Source organism: Muntiacus reevesi, chromosome 1, assembly GCF_963930625.1.
Source record: "Muntiacus reevesi chromosome 1, mMunRee1.1, whole genome shotgun sequence".
NCBI lineage: Eukaryota > Metazoa > Chordata > Mammalia > Artiodactyla > Cervidae > Muntiacus > Muntiacus reevesi.
In genome coordinates, this window is record NC_089249.1 from 212,419,518 (window position 1) to 212,442,096 (window position 22,579).

Here is a 22,579-nt window from a genome sequence, read left to right on the forward strand (position 1 = left end):
AATATACTGTATTGGTGTTTTTCTTTCTGACTTACTTCACTCTGTATAATAGGCTCCGTTTCATCTACCTCATTAGAACTGATCCAAATATGTTCTTTTTTAATAGATGAATATTATTCCATGGTGTATATGTACCACAGCCTTCTTATCTATTCATCTGCTGATGGGCATCTAGGTTGCTTCCATGTCCTAGCTATTGCAAATAGTGCTGCAGTGAACACTGGGGTACATGTGTCTCTTTCAATTCTGGTCTCCTCAGTGTGAATGCCCAGCAACGAGACTGCTGGGTCATATGGCAGTTCTATTTCCAGTTTTTTAAGAAATCTCCACACTGTTCTCCATAGTGGCTGTACTAGTTTGCATTCCCACCAACAGTGTAAGAGGGTTCCCTTTTCTCACACCCTCTCCAGCATTTATTGCTTGTAGACTTTTTGATAGCAGCCATTCTGACTGGCATGAGATGGTACCTCATTGTGGTTTTGATTTGCACTTCTCTGATAATGAGTGATGTTGACCATTTTTTCATGTGTTTGTTAGCCATCTGTATGTCTTCTTTGGAGAAATGTCTGTTTAGTTCTTTGGCCCATTTTTTGATTGGGTTGTTTATTTTTCTGGTAATGAGCTGCATGAGTTGTTTGTATATTTTTGAAATTAACCATAAAACTCCTAGAGGAAAACAGAGGCAAAACACTCTCTGACATAAATCACAGCAAAATCCTCTATGACCCACCTCCCAGAGTAATGGAAATAAAAGCAAAAATAAACAAATGGGACCTAATTAAACTTAAAAATTTTTGTACAATGAAAGAAACTATAAGCAAGGTAAAAAGACAGCCTTCAGAGTGGGAGAAAATAATAGCAAATGAAGCAACTGGCAAAGAATTAGTCTAATACTTTTAAGGCAATGAAGTGGAATTCTGACATCTGAGAAAAGTTTTTTTAAGGTATTTCTTCCTTTTTCCTTTTCCTCATTTTCATTGATAGGTGATTGCTATTCATAGACTAAACTTACCTCAAATACTAAAAAAAAAAAGAATACAGAAAATGATACTTCTAATGACATAATAATCATACCCTGATTGAGAAAAGCATAACAAAAATTTTAGCAAGTGTACCAGCAGACAGGGAAGCATCATTAGGATAAAAAGAAAAATAACAGACTAGTCATTTTTCAGATATATTCTTCTATTGAACATTAAATATAATCCTGGGGGAAAAATAATTTTCCTGTAAAATAATTTCAATTCATTATCTTTCCTAGACAGGCCCTTTAAATTTCATATACTATAAACATACGTGAGTTATACTGGAAAAAACAACATAATTTTTATTGGTCATTTCCTGTGGCATATCATAGATGATTCAACAACTCACAATAACAAGCATTTACTAAATGCTTTCTATGAGTTCAGCACTACCCTAGCACCAAATACAGAAGAAGGACACACAAGATATAGTCTCTGCCTCCAAAGGAACTCTCCAGCTAAGAAACCACCTACTTACAAAAAAAAGTAGTGGAAAGCAGTAGTGATTAGATGCCCAAGCGGAAGAGTTCAGCTAAGAGAGAGATCCATGAAACCCAAAATATCTGGGAAGATTTTGTTGAACATCTAGGGCTTGAGTTTTTCTGAAGAAGCATTGAGATTAGCAGAGGTGATAAAAGGAGTAAGGAATATCTTAGAAAGGCAGAGAAACAGTAACAAGGACAAAGTGCTAAAACAAAGCAAAATCTATTCACTAGATAGAAAAGACCTAAGCCTTAATAAAATAGACATAAATAAACTTTTGAGGAAATTTTTTTAAAAAATCAAGTCAGAAAAAAAAAAAAAATCAAGTCAGATAAGGAGCATGTGATTAGATATGGCAAGACTGAAATCAACCATCAGATGGGGGAACAGATGCATTGAGCACAAATGGGTAAACACTTTCTAACATCTCCCAATCACACATGTACTGAAAAACTAGGATCATAAGAAAACTGGAAAAAGTAGACTTCCCTGGTGGCGCAGGTGATAAGAATCTACCAGTTAATGCAGGTGACATGGGTTTGATACTTGATCCAGGAAGATTCCACATACCAAGGGGCAACTAAGCTCGCATGCCACAACTCCTGAAGCCCTTGTGCTCTAGGGCCCACAAGCCACAAGTACTGAGCCTGTGTGCTGCAACTACTGAAACCCACCTGCTCTAGATCCTGTGTTCTGAAACAAAAGAAGCCACTGCAATGAGAAGTCCCCGCACTGCAACAAAGAGTAGCCAGTCCCGGCTCTCTGCAGGCTCGAGAAAGCCCATGCGAAAGCAAGAAGATCCAATGCAATTAAAAATAAATAAAAAGACCACTGGATGCTCATATTTTTAAAATAAATAAAAAGAGGCTTGAAAAAAAAAAACGTAACAGGACAAAAAAAAAGAAAATTGATAAACTGACAGTGGGAGTAACATATGTATCTGAAATTGGAGAGTTCTAATACCTACTGGAGCAGAAAATGTACTGTGGATGACTCGAGCATCTAAGTTAGCACAGTTAAGAAGATAGTTCCATAAGAGAAGAGAATGCTTTATTGCCTCTGATCCCCCAGGCAGGACCGAACTCACTTCTTTACCTTGAATACTTCGAGGCTTGGTGGCATTATCGAAATCACAGATCTTTGTCCAGTTAGCCTTCACTGCCTCAGGAGTCATTGGCTGAGTCTTCTGTCTCACAAGGGCTCCAAGGCTTCGCTCCCATCGTACTGGTTATAGAAACAAAACTCAGATGCTGAACACATAGACAGAAAGTAGAATTCATGAGTCTGATGAATTTTTTTCTAACTTCAAGAAAGATGGAATTTGGAAAAAAGATTCTAACTTCTAAAGACTTTTAATACAAGCCTTAAATGGCATTTTATTCTTCAAACCCACTAAGATAGTATTAAATTTCTTTTTTTAAATATTTAAAGCTGAAGCAAAAAACCTCTTTCTCCTCTGACTATGCCAGATACTACTAAAGGTAGGATGAATCACTGAATCAGAAGAAGTTAAATTATATATAATCACACAGAAAAACTGACTTCATCACCACAGATCACTTAGATACTCCACTTCAAGGTAACAGAACAGAATAGAGCATTGCTGGATAGCAAACTGAAATGGTAACAGGTCAAAGACTCCATATAATCAAATTAATGCATCAGACAGCCCCAAATAATTCTCCCTTTTCCTCCTTTTGCTCTTCCTCTCTATCCAGGGGAAGTCAACTTGATTGCCCAGATTCACAAAAATCATCATTGCTGCATAAGCTCCAAGATTTTTAACATTGTTTCTTTTTTAAAAGGCCTCGGAAATAAATAATCACTAGTAAACTTCTTTAAACATAATGGTCAGATTTTGATGATGACTAAAGTGAAGATTTGTCTTGGGGAATGACAGAAGCCTCTAGAGATTTCCTACTGATAAAGTTCCACATATGGCTTTTATTGTAATACCTACCCTTTCTTTCTTAAAGATATCACAAGATACTTTAAAAAGTTTGAATAATATGTTACTTCATAACTGGAGAGATCATTAATATTACTCTATTATAACAATGTCATCCACTAACGGCAGACTATTAAATAATTCAATTAATTTTGATACCAACATCCAACTGAAAACTTGAACTGGGATACTGGTATGTTCACAACATTTTTTTAAATGCCGTAAAGTAATTATCCAGTTTGGAGCTCACAGCTTTTAAGAACTGGGGGAAGAAAGGGTTGAAGCCAGACGAATTTACTATTGGGCTGAAGAAGAATAGCTCCAAGGAAGAAAAGAGTCAATGAGAGAAGTAGAGAACCTGCCAGTTGAGCCATCTAGGACACAGCTTCTCCCAACTTTTCAACAGACACTCTCCCTCCCACTCATTCCTCTGCTGAACAACCATGTGGGGTGTGTCAGAGACATGGACAGACAAACATCAATATAAATACTGTGCTGTCTGAAGAAACAGCCAGCTCTGAAGAAGACAGGACAAATACTGAATAAGGACTGCCAACAGGAAAAAAATTGAAAAGATCCCGGAACATGGCACAGGCGTGCACGACAACTTCCTTTATTTAGAAGACATGTTTGCTATAACAATGCTTGAGTCTGATTATGCATGCACTAGATCCCACGGTTAGACATTTGACAGCTCTAACTGGATATACAGGTTTAAAAAAATGGAAGTAATGTACAGCAAAACAAAAATCAAAAGACACTTACATTTTCCAATCCATCCTGCTCCAACCTACCAAAAAGAGGGGGGGAAAAGTTATACCATCTAATGTGGAACTACTAAGAGAAATTTCAAAATTAAAAAAAAAAAAAACAAAAAAACTATTTAAGAGTATCGGAATGCTAGATGACAAAGGATGAAAAAAATGTTAAATCTACTAAAAACGCTAAATCTACTAAAAACACTAAATCTACTAAACCTACAGATCTGCTAAAACCCACTGGCCCACATGACTTTGCAGTATTTATGCTATCAAAGCAGAAAACTTAAGCAGCACCTACAGTAGCAACATACATAGTAAGCATGACTCTGTAAGGTGTGATACCAGTTCTTCTATTGACTAGCAGTGCGATCCTGGTCAAACTATTTGACTTCCCTATACCCAAGATTCCACTTATGTAAAATTAGGATAATAGTACACTCTTCGTGAGGTAACCTTGAAGGTTAAACAATATAAAAACCAAATGTGCCCAGTGCACATTTGGTGTCCCTCTACATGTCCCTCTACAAAGACTTAAAGAATAAAAATAAATAAATAAAAAGTAACAAAAAATAAAACCAGCATTTAACTTAATGAACTACATAGTCATTTTAATGAAACACCTTTATATATACATAAGACAAATGACCAAATACATTAATCAACATGCAGAAAGATGATATTTTTTCCAAAAGTCATTCAAGGAAATCCTCAGAAGAAAACGTCTGATGGAAGAAAATCTTTTTGCCCTATCTTCAAACACCACAACTACAGTGTTCCAATGCATATAAGAGAGGAAGATATTATCAGCAAACAACACACTTCTCAGTGGTTCTAGGTTCAAGAGTGTGGCTTTTAATCACCCTTTCCTTTATATATATCTTAATAGGCCAATCAGCCTTGATGCTGTCAGTGGCATGGCATTGATGGCAAGAAAAACATCATCTTTTAACATATTTGGGGAGTGAAGCCACAAGCTGCAAACTCATCTCAGATGCTAAGAAACAACAGCTCCAACTGACCCAAAAATCTCTGCCATTCTAGATATTTATCAAAACTTTGCAAAGTGGCAACTTACGTTCGAGGTTTAAGTCAGGATATTACACACCTCTCTTACTGTATTTTGTACTCAATTTTGCATACCCAGTGTCCCCTGCTAAAAATGTCCACAATGTAGTAAAATAAAGCAATAACATACGAAACTTCACTTAGCATTATCCTAATTATCTGTGTATGAATGAGTGTTGTGTAAAATGCATATCTAAAAAAAGAGACTACTCGTGTAAAATGCACATCTAATAAAAGACTGGGAGAGAATATACATAAAAATATGAATAGGAATAATATCTGGATAGTAGTAATGTGGAAGATTTTATTTTCTTCTATATATTCCCCTGCATATTTGAAGTTTTCTAAAAAAAAAAAAGCAGACGCTATTTTTGTTCACAGAATTAATAACAAATATAAATGTAAAAGACAAATACATTTTTAAAACTCCCTTAACGTGCTCGGGCCTGGTGGGCTGGGAAGACCCAGAGGAATCGGGTGGAGAGGGAGGTGGGAGGGGGGATCGGGATGGGGAATACATGTAACTCTATGGCTGATTCATATCAATGTATGACAAAACCCACTGAAAAATAAAAAAATAAATAAATAAATTTAAAAAAATAAAAATAAAAAAATAAAACTCCCTTAATAAGATATTAAGACATGCAGGCCACATTTGGAGCTCCACATGGCTTCATATTATTAAATCTCATCTTCTACAAACCTAGAGTCATAAGGTTCTTTCCACCTTTAATTTTCACAATTCACAATCAATTGTGCCTGTGATTAAGAAAGTGGAGGTACCTACCTCTGCTTAGACCTATATAAACTGCTTTTCACTAGTAAGTGAAACAGCTTTTTATTCAAATAAATCAGACTAATATATCATTAATTTCAAACTGAGCCAGGTTATTCTGCTACCAAGAAATAGTTTTGGAGTCATGTATTTCCATATACAATAGGTTTATTATTATATTACCACAGAGAATCAAACAAAGGAGGATGACCGAAAACATAACAGTTCATGCTAGAAAAGAAAAAAAGATCAAACTCAAATGAGGACTCAAAACTATAGGGACTTCTCTGGCAGGCCAGTGGTTAACACACTGCACTCCCAATGCAGGGGGCATGGGGTCAATCCCTGGTCAGGGAACTAAGATCCTATATGCTGCAGGCACAGCCAAAAAAAGAAAAAGAAAAAAAATATATACACACACACACACACACACACACACACACACACACACACACATATATTTATTTATTTATTTATGTAGCAGCATAAAGAAATCTGAAGGGATTTTGACTATAAAATGAAAACTGGATCTCACTGGATGGTGTGGGTTATGTGTGGTTTTTCTTTTTATAACATTTGTAAAGCTTTGCAACAGGTAAAAATAGAAAAGTTTCTTTTTAAAGTCAATACAACTAATAAGTTGTGTTTACTGATCTATCATACCCAGACTGAATTCCTGCTATACTGATATAATAGTTAAAATTAAAGAGTGACTGCTATGTATACTAAGAGTTTAAAAATATGATTTCCAGTTCTCATAGCAAAACCCCAAGAAAACTAAATTCAGGGAGATTAATCTGTACACTACTCCAGGGAGTCAGCAATTACCAGAGCAAGAAACCAAAATACAACCTGGCTGACTTTAAACCATCAGTTCTACCCTTTCACTTTACTACTCAATATCTCAATATCAAAATTACTCAATATCTCAATATCAAAAAAATAATATTTTCTGTATGACTAAATACATCATACCAATCACAATCTTTCATCTGACAATAATATCAGAAATAAATAACTAGGGAAAAACAGAATTTACAAGTTGCTAAAAAGGATATAAGTCATGCTTGTTCCTTAATTATAACATAGACATAATATTAAAAAAACACGTAAGTGATATCAACTGATATAGATTTTTACAGGCATAAACAATTGAAAAATATGAATTTTTGAATTTTTTTATATTTTATTAAACAAATATTGCTTTGGGAGAAAAGAGAAAGGTGCAGAATACCTCAAACAAGCCACCATTTTCTTCACAACTCTCATGGCAAAGCCAAAGGACCAGGGGTGCCACGTAATCCGGCTTTAGGGCTTCCAGAAGATCTGAAATATATAGTAAAGGAAACCCTTACAAACAGGAATATATACATATTCAATCAATTACTTTACTTTCCAAAAATTCCTTACTTATAAATTATAGATTCAGAGACTTTTTAAATAAGAAAAAAACCAAATATACAAAATTAATTAGTATTAACATCCAAGGCTTTTAGAAGAATCTTTTCATCCCAATGGAGACTTTCAGGTTTCCAACACAGAAAGCATCAGACATACCTTTCCAAGGTCAGTAATGTTCTGTTTAGAAGACAAGTTAAAGCTGTCTCAGCAAAGACTGGTAAGCAAAGGCATACACAGCATAAGGAACTTAGATACCAGCTATTCACAAAACTAATTTGCTCTCCCAGGAGCTAGAAAACTATAAAAGAGCCTTGACAAGTGTCATGACAGTAAGATAATGATGTAAAATGGAACATGCAGCCATTACTGACGAGTCACAAAGTGTAGGAAATATCTTCCTGTTGCATTCCTTCTGTGAGCAACTTAACAGGCAGAAATGTACTACACAAGGAGCATGAACATCTGTATTTTACTGCCGGCCCTGCCACAGAGGCAACTTAGGGCACTGAGAACATCACTCAACTCTCAAGGGCGTGTGTCTGCATCTGTAAGATGGTCGTCAAATGCTTTGCCTGTCCATTCTACCAAGTTGTCCCAAGGTTCAAAGGAGATGTAATTTGTTAACACAGCTTATAAACTTTAAAGAATCAAATAAATGTAAATTTTAATTGTGAAATGACAAAATACAGTTTTATATTTTGAAGTGACACAGATGACATTTATAGTCCCTGTAAACGAAAGAGCAGCTTTAAAAACCTTTCACTTTATGATATTCCTGATCTGAGAAACTGTGAGATAATATATACTTTTTTTAATCCACAAAACTTGAAGTAATGTATTACAAAGCAGCAAATAACTAATACAACTTGAAAGTTCATGGGTATTCATCCTAAGATTATGTCTCATTTCATGCAACAAACATGTAAGTTTCATATATGACTTTCCATTGATCAAATATATCTCAAAGGGGAAAATGAAATTACAGATGTCTCCACACACTACTCAGAACATCTGGTTCTCTAACAAATAATTCCTTTGATAGCCTATAAGTGAATTTCAGAAGAAGAGAAGAAAAACACTGAGGCAAAATAAATTTTTGGCTTTTTCTAAACTATAAAAAGTAATCGATATCAAAATTTTAAATAACAAAAATTTAGAATCGAAAGTGTCTTTTAAAAATGACCTACAATAATTCTCTTCTTTTACAGAAGAGAAAACAGGTCTAGAAAGATTAAGCTATTTGTCTAAAGTAGATCTTATTCTTTCAGTAGAGTTTGGTGGACATAAAGACACTACATTAAACATTGACTTAACTTCTCTAGAGGTACAGACCTGTCCAAATTAATGGAAATTACATTCTCAAAGGAAAACGAATTTAAAAGCTATAGTTTTCAATATTTTCTTAAAGACTTGCTGCTTTCCCAAGAAAGTCTACAGATGATGGCAAAAAGTGACCAAGGTAGAAATCTAGCAAAGAAATGATAAGCATAAAAATCTAAATAGTGGTCATCTCTTGGCATGAAGCAGAGGAATAGAAGGTATAAAGTTAGATGCAAGTAATGCTTCAGTTCTTGGGTTGAGCAGCAAGTTCATGACTGTGATTACATTTTGATTCTTAATTTCTTACCAATAACCTAAGTTGTTATGCATATGTATGTAGCTGTTGTGTGCATATGCATACACACACACACACACACACACACTTAAAAGGGAGAAAAAAGTGAATTGTATCTCTTCTTCATATAATCTAGCTCTTTAACTAGAATTCCTTCAATAAGATATGAGAGTATAGAGAGTCTTTAAAATAAGGGACTTTTTTAAATGGCCATGTTGACAAGGAAAAGGAAAAAAATTAGATCTCAGGTACAAATAACTATTCAACACTAAAGCAAACTGGTTAGGCACAGCTCTTAGAAAAAGCCAGCAAGTTCTAAAACGGTAGCTCAAATGCAGAAAGTAAAATGGTACTGTGAATAAGCATTTGTATTCCATGAAGGGATAGGCTACCCATTCCAATATTCTTGGGCTTCCCTTATGGCTCAGCTGGTAAAGAATCCACCTGCAGTGCAGGAGACCTGGGTTTGATACCTGGGTTGGGAAGATCCCCTGGAGAAGGAAAAGGCTACCCACTCCAGTATTCTGGCCTGGAGAATTCCATGGACTGTATAATCCATGGGGTCGCAAAGAGCCAGACACAACCGAGCAACTTTCACTTTCATTCCATGAAGCAGCTAATTTCACTCATCAATTGTTTTGTACTGTTTCACAGAAGCTACTTTTAAAGTATTATAGATACTTTCTTTTTAAAACATATGTTAAAGCCAGGAGTATCAGAAACTATACACAGTTTTACACCAGTCAAGCATTTTGTTTATTATATAACCAAATAAATCAGCATTTACTGAAGATTGAAGGCGGGAGGTGGGAAGATTGAAGGTGGGAAAGATTGAAGGTGGGAGAAGAAGGGGACGACAGAGGATGAGATGGTTGGATGGCATCACTGACTCAATGGACATGAGTTTGGGTAAACTCCGGGAGTTGGTGATGGACAGGGATACCTGGCATGCTGCAGTCCATGGAGTTGCAAAGAGAGTCAGACACAACTGAGCGACTGAACTGAACTGAACTGACTGAAATCAGCATTGGCTCTCGGTCATACATTTAAATTTTTTAATTTAAAAATATATGTTTCATGTTTTCAAAAAATAAAGTTGGCAGACTCCCATTACCTGATTTCAAGACTTACTCTAAAACTATAGTAATCAAAACATCATGGTATTAGTAAAAGGACAGGCCCAGAGATCAATACAGCTGAACAGAGAATCCAGAAATAGACTCACACATTTGTGATCAGCTGATTTTTGGAGAGAAGAGCAAGGGCAATTCAAATCAAGAATGAGGAACAGTCTATAGAATAGGTGAACTGGTAATTCCTTCAACAAAAAACTGGCACTTTTTTAAAAAGGAGAATGAACTATTATGTTATTATGTTAAATGAAACTTAGATACAGTAACAAATTTTTGCCTATGGGCTCTCCTTCGGGCTCTGTTTAGATCCTTCGGGATCTAAACTAACTCTAAAAAGATCTGCTTGCCAATGCTGGAGACATAAGAGATGTGGGCTCTATCCCTGGGTCAGGAAGATTCCCTGGAGTAAGAAATGGCAACCCACTCCAGGACTCTTGCCTAGAAAATTCCAAGGACAGAGGAGCCTGGTGGGCTACAGTCCATGGGGTCACAAAGAGTCAGACAGGACTGAGTGACTGAGTGCACACACACACACAGACACTCACAGTAACAAAATGCCTGTGGGCTTTGTTTAGGTCCTTGTAGAATGAACTAACTCTACAAAGATACTTTTTAGGTAACTAGGAAGCTTTAATATAAACTTAGTCTTAGAAAATGTTAATGAATTATTTTAGTGTGATATTGGCATTGTGGTTATAATGTCCGTATCTGTTGGAGAGACACATTTCCAAGTATATATTAGGTGAGAAGTAATGACTGAGATTTGCTTTGAAATATCACAGAGAAAACTGGGAGAGGGTAACAAAAAAAGTCAATAAAATAAAATCATTTTGAAATATGCTCAGAGCACTCTGTTCTCCTTAACAAAGGCCTATCCTTAAGGGAAATTATCAGAGCTTCAATTAGACAAGTGAGGCCACTCTAGTCTCCTGTCTCAAATAATGGGGGTGGGGGGAAGGCTAAGAAACTCTTCTAAAAGTCAGCGTAAAGGGGCTCTGATCTTCTAAAAAAGTGGAGATGTAATTATAATATTAGAGAGCACACTACCTCCCACTAACTTACAGTCACTTCAGCAGGGCTCCAGTAGAACAACAGCAGATTACAACTGAGAGTGCGGCAAACATACACACTCTTTAACAAAGAGTATCTGAGGAAACCCAAAGACAACAGGGTACACAAAAACAAGGACAGAGAGGAAAATGTAGATTCTGACACCAACAGCTATAGCAACCAGTAAACACAGTAAACACGTTTGTCTGGCCAGACAAACGTAAAACCTCACAATGAAGTTCAATACACCACACTTTCTATCTACTCACTCGACACATCATGTTCAGTTTTCAACAACAATCTCAAAGCCTGCTAAAAGACAAGAAAAGTACAGGCTGAAGAGAAAAAGCAAGCATGAGAACCAGCCGCAACATACTTCCCTGGCAGTTCAGGGGTTAAGATTCGGCACTTTCACGACAGAAGGCATGAGTTCAGTCCCTGATTAGGGAACCAAGATCCCACACGCCACACAGTGCAGCCAAAAAACAAAACAAAACAGAACCACAAACCAGAGATATAGCCTCAAATAAAGCAGAGATTTTGAAATTATCAAACCAGGAATTTAAAATAATTGTAATTAACATGTTGAGGGCTCTAAGGGGAAAAGGGGGACAATTTGTAAGAACAGATGACTTATTATAAGCAGACAGAAGGAAATACTTTGGAAAAAAATCAAAAGGAAAGGCTAAAAAACAGTGTAACATTCTAAAATGAAAAGAAGAATCAGTAAGCCTGAATGTATGTTAACAGAAACTTCCCAAACTGAAATGAAACACAAAGAGAAAAAAGAAGGGAAAAAAGAAGGGGAACAGAATATTGTATTGTATAATTATAAAAGATAGGCACATAATGAGAATACCAGAAATGGAAGGAAAAAAGAAAAAAAAAAGGAAGAAGAAATAGTTGAAGCACTGATGTCTGAGAATTTTTCAAAATTAATGACAGATACCAACCATAGATCCAGGAAGATCAGAGGATATCAAGTAGCATATAGCCAAAAATCTACACCTATTATTATGCATACTATATTCAAAGTGCAGAAAAACAAGGAGAAAATCTTGGAGGAATAGAGGTGAAAAAATATACCTTATGCATCAAGAAACAAGAAAAGAATTATGTCAAACTCTCCTTCAAAAACCATGTTAGCAATGGAAGAGTGGAATGAAATATTTCAAGGGCTGAAAGAAAAAAATTACCAACCCAGAATTCTGTAGCAGTGAAATTATGCTTCAAAAGTGAAAGAGATTAAGAGAATTTAAAAAACATTGTACAGATTAGGAAAAAATATTTTGCAAAACACTTATATGATTAAGAACTTATTTCCAAAATCTGCAGGGAACTCTTACAACTCAACAATAAGAAAACACAGAGTCCAATTTAAAAATGAGCGAAAGATATGAACAGATACGTCAACATAAAAGACAAATAAATGGCAAAGAAGCACAGGAAAAAATGTACATCATGTGTCATTAGGGAACTGAAAATTAAAACAATAAAATACCATACATACCTATTAGAAGAACTAAAATGCAAAAGACTAACAATAATAAATACTGGCCAAGATGTGGAGCAACAAGATATCTTACAGACAGCCAGTGGCAATAAAGCATGATACAGTCATTTTGGAAGACGCTTGAAAATTTCTTACTAAGCGAGACTTACCATACGATCCAGCAATTATCCTCCTTAATATTTAACAAAATGAGTTGAAAACTTCACCCACACAAAAACCTGCACATGACTGTTCACAGAAGCTTTACTCATAATTGCCAAAATTGGAAATAATCAAAATATTCCTTGATAGGTGAATGAATAAACAAACTGAGGCACCTCCATACCATGTAATATTATTCAATGATAAAAAGAAACTAGCTTCAATTGTCTCAGACATTGGGGAGAAAGAGGAGAGGGATGAAGAGATGGAACACAGGGGGTTTTCCAGGAAGTGAAACCGTTCTGTATGATCTGTGATGGTGCGTACATAACATTACACATTTGTGAAAACCCATGTGATTGGATAACCTAAAGAATGAGCCCTAAAGTAAACTATGAACTGTAGGTAATATTGGGTTGGCCAAGAAGTTCACTCTGGTTTCTCCATCAGATGGTATAGAAAAACCGAAACAATTACTTTTTGGCCAACCCAGTAAGAAGGGATAAGTACTGGTTCATCAGTTGTAATAAATGTAGCACACTGACATAGGATGTTAAAAATACAGGTGATTGTGTGGGAGAAGGAGTACATGAGCACTCTCTTTACTATCTGATCAATTCTTCTATAAATCCTTTTAAAAAACAATCTGTTAATTTTTACATTAATTTTTAAAAATAATTATTACAAAACAGTAAGAATGCATTTACTTCATTCTGTTAAAAAAATACATATGTCTACCTACACAAAGAGAAAGTTTACCTCAGTGTGTTAGAAATATGGGTCATTTCTTTACTTTTCCTGTTTGTGTTTTCCTAAATTTTATATAATGAATGTAAATTACACATCATGCTTTTTTAAATTGTAAGGAAATTTTTTAGTTACTCAAAAAATTAAACACATTGGCAAAGTTCACTCCACACAGATATGTGGAGAACAGCACTGAAAAATTTAAACTTACCTTCAGGCAAAACGGTTTGGGTCATCCGCGATCCAGCAGTAGGGGCAATAGTGTTACAATGAATGTTGTTTTTCTTGCCTTCCACTGCAAGACAATTTGAAAGGCCCAGAAGACCCAGTTTTGCAGCACAATAATTTGCTTGGCCAAAGTTGCCATATATTCCTGAAGCTGATGAAGTCATGATGATTCTAAAAAGAAAAACCAATCTCTCAATCTTTTCTATGTTTTAATAATGTTGCGACTCTAAGCACTTTTTTTTCCTTTTCATTACTATTACACCTGTCAAAAGAAACTCTGAATACTGGCACTAGGTTCTTAAAGTCACAATTCATATACCTAAATTAATAACAAAAGTAATCTCTAAAAATTCAACTATAAGATTTTATTGTTTTAAAAAGAATCCCTGAAAAAAAAAAAAGGATCCTTGGTTAGGAACAAATGAATTCAAGTGTAAAAATATATATTCATTATCTACTGAAAACAACAATAAGTATTTACAAACAAAAAATAAACTGCCAATTGACAAGTCAAAATCTTAGTAAGAAATATTAGATCCTGAAATCCTAATTCTTTAGTCTTCATCACTTTGCTCCTTTCCCTGTCTGGATAATATTAAATGCCTCTTATTAAAACAGTACCATCTGAAAATCTGACCTAATCTTACTTACTCTACTTAGTAGAACAAGTAAAGTAAATCATATCTTCTACTTTCAGAAACTGCTAATATCAGGATGCACCAGAACTCTCCAATAAGAAAATACATCGCAAGCAATTTACTTCTAGTAGATGTATGTGAACCCTAAGTTAATAAGAATAGCCTTAAAAATATATATATAAGAATAGCCTTTACCTTAGAGTACACGGAGCCACTTACTAGGTCTGCCACATCTGAGTCACACAGATGCAACTGTAAGGGTCCTACTATTCCTGGTCAATAAAGACTAACTCATGTCTGAGCAGTGCCAGCTGGTAGAAAACAACTACACATCTCTCCCCAGTTGGTCACTGAACACACAAAATGATATTTTAGTTAGAGAATAAAGCAGAGCTGAATCCTCAATGCTTGTACTGCTAAAATATCTGAGAATGGCAGGAAAATCATTAATAATGAAAAGTAGGAGGTAAAAAGAAATACAAAGTTGTCCAGCTTGGCTGATCCGTGACTGACGCCAATTTAATGGGGAAGCATGTGCCAAAACTATATTTGAAAAGCCTGTGCATATCTGGAGGCGTATTTTTCTATATCAAAGCAATTCTTCTCCTCTATACACAAGAACACACATACAACATCTCTAATCTCCCTTGACACCCACATACAACTCTACCTTCCAAAGTTCTGTTTCTTCATGTGATCCCAAGCTGCCCGGGTCACCAGGAATGAGCCCCGCAAATGAACTCTCTGGATTATATCTAAAACAAGAAATTTTATCATGAATGTTGTAAAAAATTAGATAGACCTATCTCAGAATCAATATTAGCAATGATTTACTTATACAAAGATGTTCTTTTTTATACCTAGCATTCCAACTACTGTTACACTGTACTCGGAGTAATCATTTTTGCTTTAGTCCCAATTATATATCCAATCAATAATTCATATCTATTTTGCCTATAAATTATGATTAGATTATTGCAACTTTATCACAAATAAATGCTCTCTAAATATGATGCCTGTACACACATCTAAATACAATGTCATCTTTAATATATACCTATTTTATATAAAAATTCATTAATACAAATATCCAAGAAATCTACATGTATAATTGGGACTCAACACAAACATCAATTAAAGCATAATCAAAAATCATCCACTTTATCATCAAGAAATGTTTATAAAATGCTCATAATATCCCTTAATCCCTATTTTTACCAGGGTTTACTAAATGAGTTAAGAGTTGGGGGAAGGAGTGGAAGAGATGGAGGAAATAGGGGGAGGCAAAGTGGGAAAAAGAGAGAAAGAGATGCCTGCTTTTAGAAATGGCAATCTAATGAACAGAAAACTTGGAGAATGACTCAGATAAACAACTCTAGATTTAATTTTATCCTGAAGAAGCCACTGCAGCCCCATCAGAGCTCAAAGCAAAGCACCAAGGTAAGTCTCCTTTGCCAACAAAACTTATCTTTCTCAGCTTCTCTTTTACACAGTTATTACAAGGGAAGAGAAAACTAAAAGCCTGTCTTTGCTTAATTCTATGTCACAGAGATAGCTTGCTTCTTCCAAAAGGACTTCTGAAAATCTTTCCCAGAAACACACTCTATAAACAACAACATAATTCACCTCAGTTACTATATCTGCCACTGTCTCAGATTGTTTTAGTTCTGGTAGCTAATGAAGTAAGGGCAAAAAAGAACAAATATGGAAAAACATTTTCATAACAGTGACTGTTCACTATCTAAACTCAATTTTTCCAACATGACATTCCTAATGAAAAATTTTCCAACTTTTTAGAAGTTTCAAAATTATATCTAGACTTTTCTCACACCGTTCTCAGATTTCCATCATTTTTAGTGCCTCAGACACTCTTCCACAGCCTTCTTTTGCTGTTGAAATAACAATTATACAGCCAGACAAACACATAAAAAGCTGTTAAAAATACTGCAAGAAAATGCTGACAATCTCTCAGAAACAAACAAACAAAAAAAGATGAAAAGCACAAAAACCTTTTAGATAACTTTCACCAACAGATTTTAATTTTTTTTAATTTTTCGAAGGTTTAAAAAAAGGTTACTCCCAAATGTTCATTATTTTCAGTCATAAAGCTTATTCATCACTTACATTAGTAGAAAGAATAGGTAGAAGCAAGATTTTCCTTAAGTGTGTAAGTACATCAAGTATCAGACAGCTAAATGGATAAGTATGTTCCATAGAGAATATTAAAACATCTTACCCCAGTCTCCATCACTTATTCTACTAAATGAACGGTCCCTCAGAATCCTAAAAATTGACATTATATTTGTTGAGATGAGAAACATGAGAAATACTAAAAAAAAAACAAAAACAAAACAAAACTTTGCAAATACATTACTTTATTGGAAATGAAGAAAGAAATACTCACCCAGCATTGTTGATCACAATATCTGCAATATAAAAACATCCAAGTCACATATATAAAAGCAAGCATATTAATTTCCATTTGCTTAAAACTCACATTTCTCTCAAAAGTGTTTTTCTCCCCATGGAATAGCAGATATAATAAGCAACAAGTGCTAGCAAAACAAAATTTTATACCTATAGCAAAAAAAATCTGATTCACAAAAGCATAAGAATCACATTATATTAGTGCTTTCCTTTCAAACCTGCATATCTAAAAATTTGTTAGATTTTTCCATCTCTACCTTCTGCCAAAATTCTATGAACTCATTTACAGAATTAGCAGTCACATAACTTAAGTTCTTAGAACTCAGCAGTAACTGTAAACCATCCCTCAGGCAACTTCAAAATTCACAGGGGAAGTTAAAAGTTTAAAAAAATGCTCCTTGCCAATGAAAAGTCAAAAGTCCAGAAAGGAAACCATTAGAATCAGAAACGGACAGCCTATATGAATAGACAATTGCATCCTCACTATAAAAAGAAAGGGATTGTTTTTAAGGTTCAACCACCATCTCGTGCTATCTTCATTTTATGACTTCAAACCTTTAGGGCTTCCATCCCTGTGTCAGACAATATGTGAACATGTCACTTACAAGCTCAACCAAATATAACTAGAAAAAATACACATGGTAGACCAAAAGAAAGGGAGCGTGAACACATTAAAACTATAAAAATCAACATTTTTCTGACTAGAAACATGTTGGGCTTTTCCCCCAGTAATGCAATAACCTGTTACAATGTATGGGATTAAATTAGGATGATTAAACAATATATTGAAATACTTCTTAAAAATGAACTTTTATATAATTCATTATGGCAAGATACAGAATCACTTTAACCTGGATAATTATAATTATCCAAAATATTCCACTGAGTCCTCTATTGCCAAAATACTGATTTTTTATTTTCTAAATATAAAACTTAGGATTTAACTTTATAAAATTATATACATTTTATAATTTATAAATTTGGAACACGGGAAACGTCTGTTCAACAGGAGAGCACCTCTCCACGGTGCCTCGGCCCGAGATGCTCGAGCAGGGAGTAGAGAGCCACAGGGACGCGTAGGGTCACGCTGGGCCAGCAGGGGAGGGGAACCCGGGTAGCAGCTCAGGCAGCAGCTCGGCGCGAGCCCTCTCTGCGCCCCAAGGGCACATCCGGGTCCCCCACGCCCCCTAGCGCCGGGTCCGCGGGTGGGCGGGGCAACGGGGGCAGAGCTGCGGGGCCGGGGAAGAGTCCCGGGGCCCTGGCCCGCCTTCCGCAGAGGTCGGTCCCACCGGGGCGCCTGTCTAAGCACTTGCAATGCAGGAAGCCCAGGTTCAATCTCTGGCTAGAAAACTAGATCCCACTCACTCCAACTGTGAAGTCCACATGCCACAAAGACCCCATGAGCCACATCTAACATCCAGTGCAGTCAAAAATAATTAAAATATATATATAATTAAAATTATTTAATAACTATTAAATAAAATTAGTGTTAGTTGACCAGTTGTGTCTGACCCTTTGTGACTCCATGGACTGTAGCCCACCAGGGCCCTCTGTCCATGGAATCTCCAGGTAAGAATACTTTACTGGTTGCCATTCCCTTCTCCAGGGCATCTTTCTGACTCAGGGACTGAACCAAATCTGCATTGCAGGCAGATGCTTTACCATCTGAATCACCAGGGAAGCCCATAATTATAATTACTTCGTAACTATTAAATAAGCATTATACTAATTTAATCATACCTCTGCTCTACATGCCTGGAAAATCCCATGGATGGAGGAGCCTGGTAGGCTATAGTCCATGGGGTCACAAAGAGCTGGACACGACTGAGTGACTTCTCTTTCATTCTTTTGTTCGTTCTTTCTTTCTTTCTGATATACATATATAATCATACTCCCAATATGTATATTGGGGGTATGATTAAATTATTATAATATCTTTAATAGTTATTAAATAATTATAATTATATAATCATGTAAATTATTGTATATTATATATGTCTTTTTATATATTGGGGATATGATTAAATTACTATAAAAAGGAAACTTAGAGAATGCTTTTAAGTTTTTCTAAAGACCTTTAAAATACAAAAAAAAACCAACCAATTCAACACATACATGCATACAAACTGTCACCTAGAGCCCTTTGTGGAATAAGATTAGGGTTTGTTAAAAAATTAAATTTTAAAACAAATCTAAAAATTTGATTACCAAGAAAGAGTTTTTAGCAAACAAAAGTAAAATAAAAAATAGTTCATTAGAAAGGTAGAAGCTGCTCTGTAAGTACCATAAATGGAAAGAAACATTACCTATTCTTCCAAAAGCATCCAGTGCTGTCTTCACAATCTTCTCTCCTTCTTCCACTGAATCTGAAGGAAAGAGAAATTAGGGCAAAACTTTAGCAATAATCCTCACAAATGACTTCTAAATTCTGTGGATCAGAGTACATGACAGATACAATTCATTCAACAGAATTCATTTCCAGGAAAAATACATTTAAATTGTAGGCACCTAACAAACTAAAATATAGATGATCTACAAAAGAAATTTAGTCCCTAAGACAATTCTTTAACCTACAAAAAAAAAAAAAAGGAGCTGGGTAAATAACAAGTATTTGACAAATAATATCAAAGACAGCACTGTCTAATAGAATTTTGTCTTATGAAAATGAAAATGTCCTTATTTCTGCACTGTCTAATACAGTAGCCATGAACCACATGCGGCTACTGGGCACTTGAAATGTGGCTAAGATGACAAATTGATTATTATTTCATTTCTAATGAATTTTAAGTTGTCACATAGGACTTCTCCTTAAGGATGCAAATGAGAATTTGAGAGGGAGGGAAAGAGGAGTGTATTTAATTTGAAAAAGCATGGTCAAGTTATATGACTACATTTGGAAAACAAACCTATTGTTTTTGTAATGTTGTTGCTTAGAGGCTAAGTTGTATCCGACTCTTGAAACCCCACAGACAGCAGCCCACCAGGCTCCTCTGTCCAGGAGATTTCCCAGCCAAGGAAACTGGAGTGGGTTGCCATTTCCTCCTCCACGGGATCTTCCCGACCCAGGTATCAATCCCATGTCTCATGCATTGCAGGTGGATTCTTTACCACTGAGCCACCAAAGAAGCCCATTTTTATAATATACTAACCATAAAAAGCAAAGCTCAATGAAATATGATGGCCTTGTTATTTCCTGCTAATCAGTCCAGGAGAAGGGCTGATATCACCACAGCTGTGTGTCAAATGGTCAGCTGTCAATTCAACATCACCAGTGTCTCTTTCTACTTTCTCTGCAGTCACAGGAGGAGCCAGGGCCCTTCTCTGAGGCCCATACAGTCCTGAGTTAGGTCTTCCAAAAAGAGATACTCACTTAAAAGGTAGAAAAGTAGGAGACTGCCAGGGCAGGCAGTCTCATGAGCAGGCTGCAGACATGACATGGGCAGCACAGGCAGGCAGGCTCTCGAGAACCACCCGCCACAGGCTGAGATGGCCTCCTGCAGTCTCACCGACATGCGCCAGCCCAGGCCTTCCGATGCGAAGTCTCTAACTCTGTACAAAACCCTTCACTCTGGGAAAACCAAGAGGGGCTTCTGTTTTCCTGACTGAATCCTGACTAATATACTTTGCATATCAAAACTGAGGGGCAGAGAGGAGAGTCTGAAATTTTCATCTTTAAAAATTAGGTTCTAAAACCCCAGAATTTTCTTCTAAAGGTGAAAACACTTTTCTAGACTCTCAAAGAAGAAATAAGATACTAAAATATCTGTCTCATTATTCCTTTGAGTATGCAAAACAAATCATATCCTATCTTCTTCCCTCTAAAATTTCAAAATAAAGTCAGGGGCAATTTAATTTTCTCCCTGGCCCACAAAAGCAATCTAATTTGCAGAAAAGTCACTAAACACTAGCTTTTTAAAAGTACATCTATTCAAGAATATACCTTACAAATACGATTAGAATCAGGCAGTCCTAAGATGGCAGAGGAATAGGACAGGGAGACCACTTTCTCCCCCACAAATTCATCGAAAGATCATTTGAACGGTGAGCAAATTCCACAAAACAACTTCTGAACGCTGGCAGAGGACACCAGGCACCCAGAAAGGCAGCCCACTGTCTTCGAAAGGAGGTAGGACAAAATATAAAAGATAAAAAGAGAGACAAAAGAGTTAGGGACAGAGAACCGTCCCAGGGAGGGAGTCGTGAAAAAGGAGAAGTTTCCAAACACCAGGAAACCCTCTCATTGGCGGGTCTGTGGGGAGTTTTGGAATCTCAGAGGGCAACATAATCAGGAGGTAAAATAAATAAACAAATAAATAAAACCCACAGATTACATGCCTAACCACAACTCCCGGCAGAGAAGTAGCCCAGATGCTCACATCCGCCACCAGCAAGCGGGTACTGAACAGGGGGGCGCAGGCTGCAGAGGACCGGGCCTGAATGCCCCGAGGACAATCTGAGGGGGCTAACGTGAGACAGCAACCCAAACTGTGGGACAGCCAGAGGGAGAGGAAAAAACAGAGACAGAGAGAGAGAAAGAACTTTTCCGCGAAAAGCTCTAAGCTAAGGCACTGCCAGCCCGCTCACAGAACAAAGGACTGAGAGAATACCAGAGGAGAGCTACCTGCTACAGACCGGCCAATTCCCCGCCAGAGGCAGAGAGGCAGGTGACAGCCAGAGCCGGAAAAGGGCAATCTTGGCCCCAGAGACGGCATCCTCTACCAAACTGCGAGCAGGCTCCCAGTTGCTAACCAAGTCTTCCTGGGCTCCTGGACAGCTGACATCCACCAGGAGGGTCACAGCCAGAGATCGGCTCCCCAGAGGAGACACACGGCACACCTGAGACAGCGCTGCCGCTGCACACCCAGGAAAGCAAGCGGCCGGGACGGGACGTGAAAAGATACACCGCACACCTGGGGAGAGTGCACTTGCCAAGCACCTGGCCGCCTGAGCTGTTCGGACCTGCGAAGGGCACAAAACGCAGGCCCAACCGAGTGTGCCTTCGTGGAGTACCCGAGAACCTGAACCTGAGCGGCTTAGACCTGGGAAGTGCACGCAACCCAGGGCCCGCTTTTGACAGTTCCCCCGCAGAGCAACCTGGAGCCTGAGCAGTGTAGACCGGGAAAGCACACACGCCGTGAGCGGGGGGGCGGGGGCAAACCCAGTGTGGCCGAGACACTGCGAGCACTCCCCGCACACGCCAGGGATGTTTGTTTGCAGTGCTCCTCCCTCCCCGCAGCACGACTGAGCAAGTGAGCCTAAATAAGTGACCACCATCGCCCCACTGTGTCAGGGAAGAAATTAGACACTGAAGAGACTTGAAAACAGAGGAAGCCAAAATAAACAGAGGGAACTGCTTTGGAAGTAGTAGGTGCAACAGATTAAAACCCTGTAGTTAGCACTGACACTGGAAGGGGCCTATAGACCTTGAGAAGTATAAACTGGAAGGAGGAACTATCTGAAACTGAACTGACCCCACACTGCCCGCAACAGCTCCAGAGAAATTTCTAGATATATTTTACTATTATCATTTTTTAATTTTAAATCATTTTTTATTTTTAACTCCTTTATTACTCATTTAATTTTCATTTTTATAACCTATTACCCTGCAAAAAAAAAAAAGACCCTATTT

General features: G+C 36.9%; 1 protein-coding gene across 1 annotated transcript in view; it reads right to left on the reverse strand.

The window, feature by feature from the left end:
* The window catches only part of HSD17B4 (hydroxysteroid 17-beta dehydrogenase 4), a 104,912-nt gene that overhangs the window by 51,329 nt on the left and 31,004 nt on the right, over positions 1–22,579 (reverse strand). Inside the window, exons 4-11 of the mRNA XM_065918219.1 lie at positions 19,257–19,316; positions 16,928–16,949; positions 16,760–16,806; positions 15,194–15,278; positions 13,869–14,056; positions 7,292–7,383; positions 4,222–4,246; positions 2,604–2,732 (exon numbers count right to left, since the gene is read on the reverse strand). Of these exons, the coding sequence (XP_065774291.1) occupies positions 2,604–2,732; positions 4,222–4,246; positions 7,292–7,383; positions 13,869–14,056; positions 15,194–15,278; positions 16,760–16,806; positions 16,928–16,949; positions 19,257–19,316 (648 nt within the window). The remainder of the gene's footprint in view (positions 1–2,603; positions 2,733–4,221; positions 4,247–7,291; positions 7,384–13,868; positions 14,057–15,193; positions 15,279–16,759; positions 16,807–16,927; positions 16,950–19,256; positions 19,317–22,579) is intronic.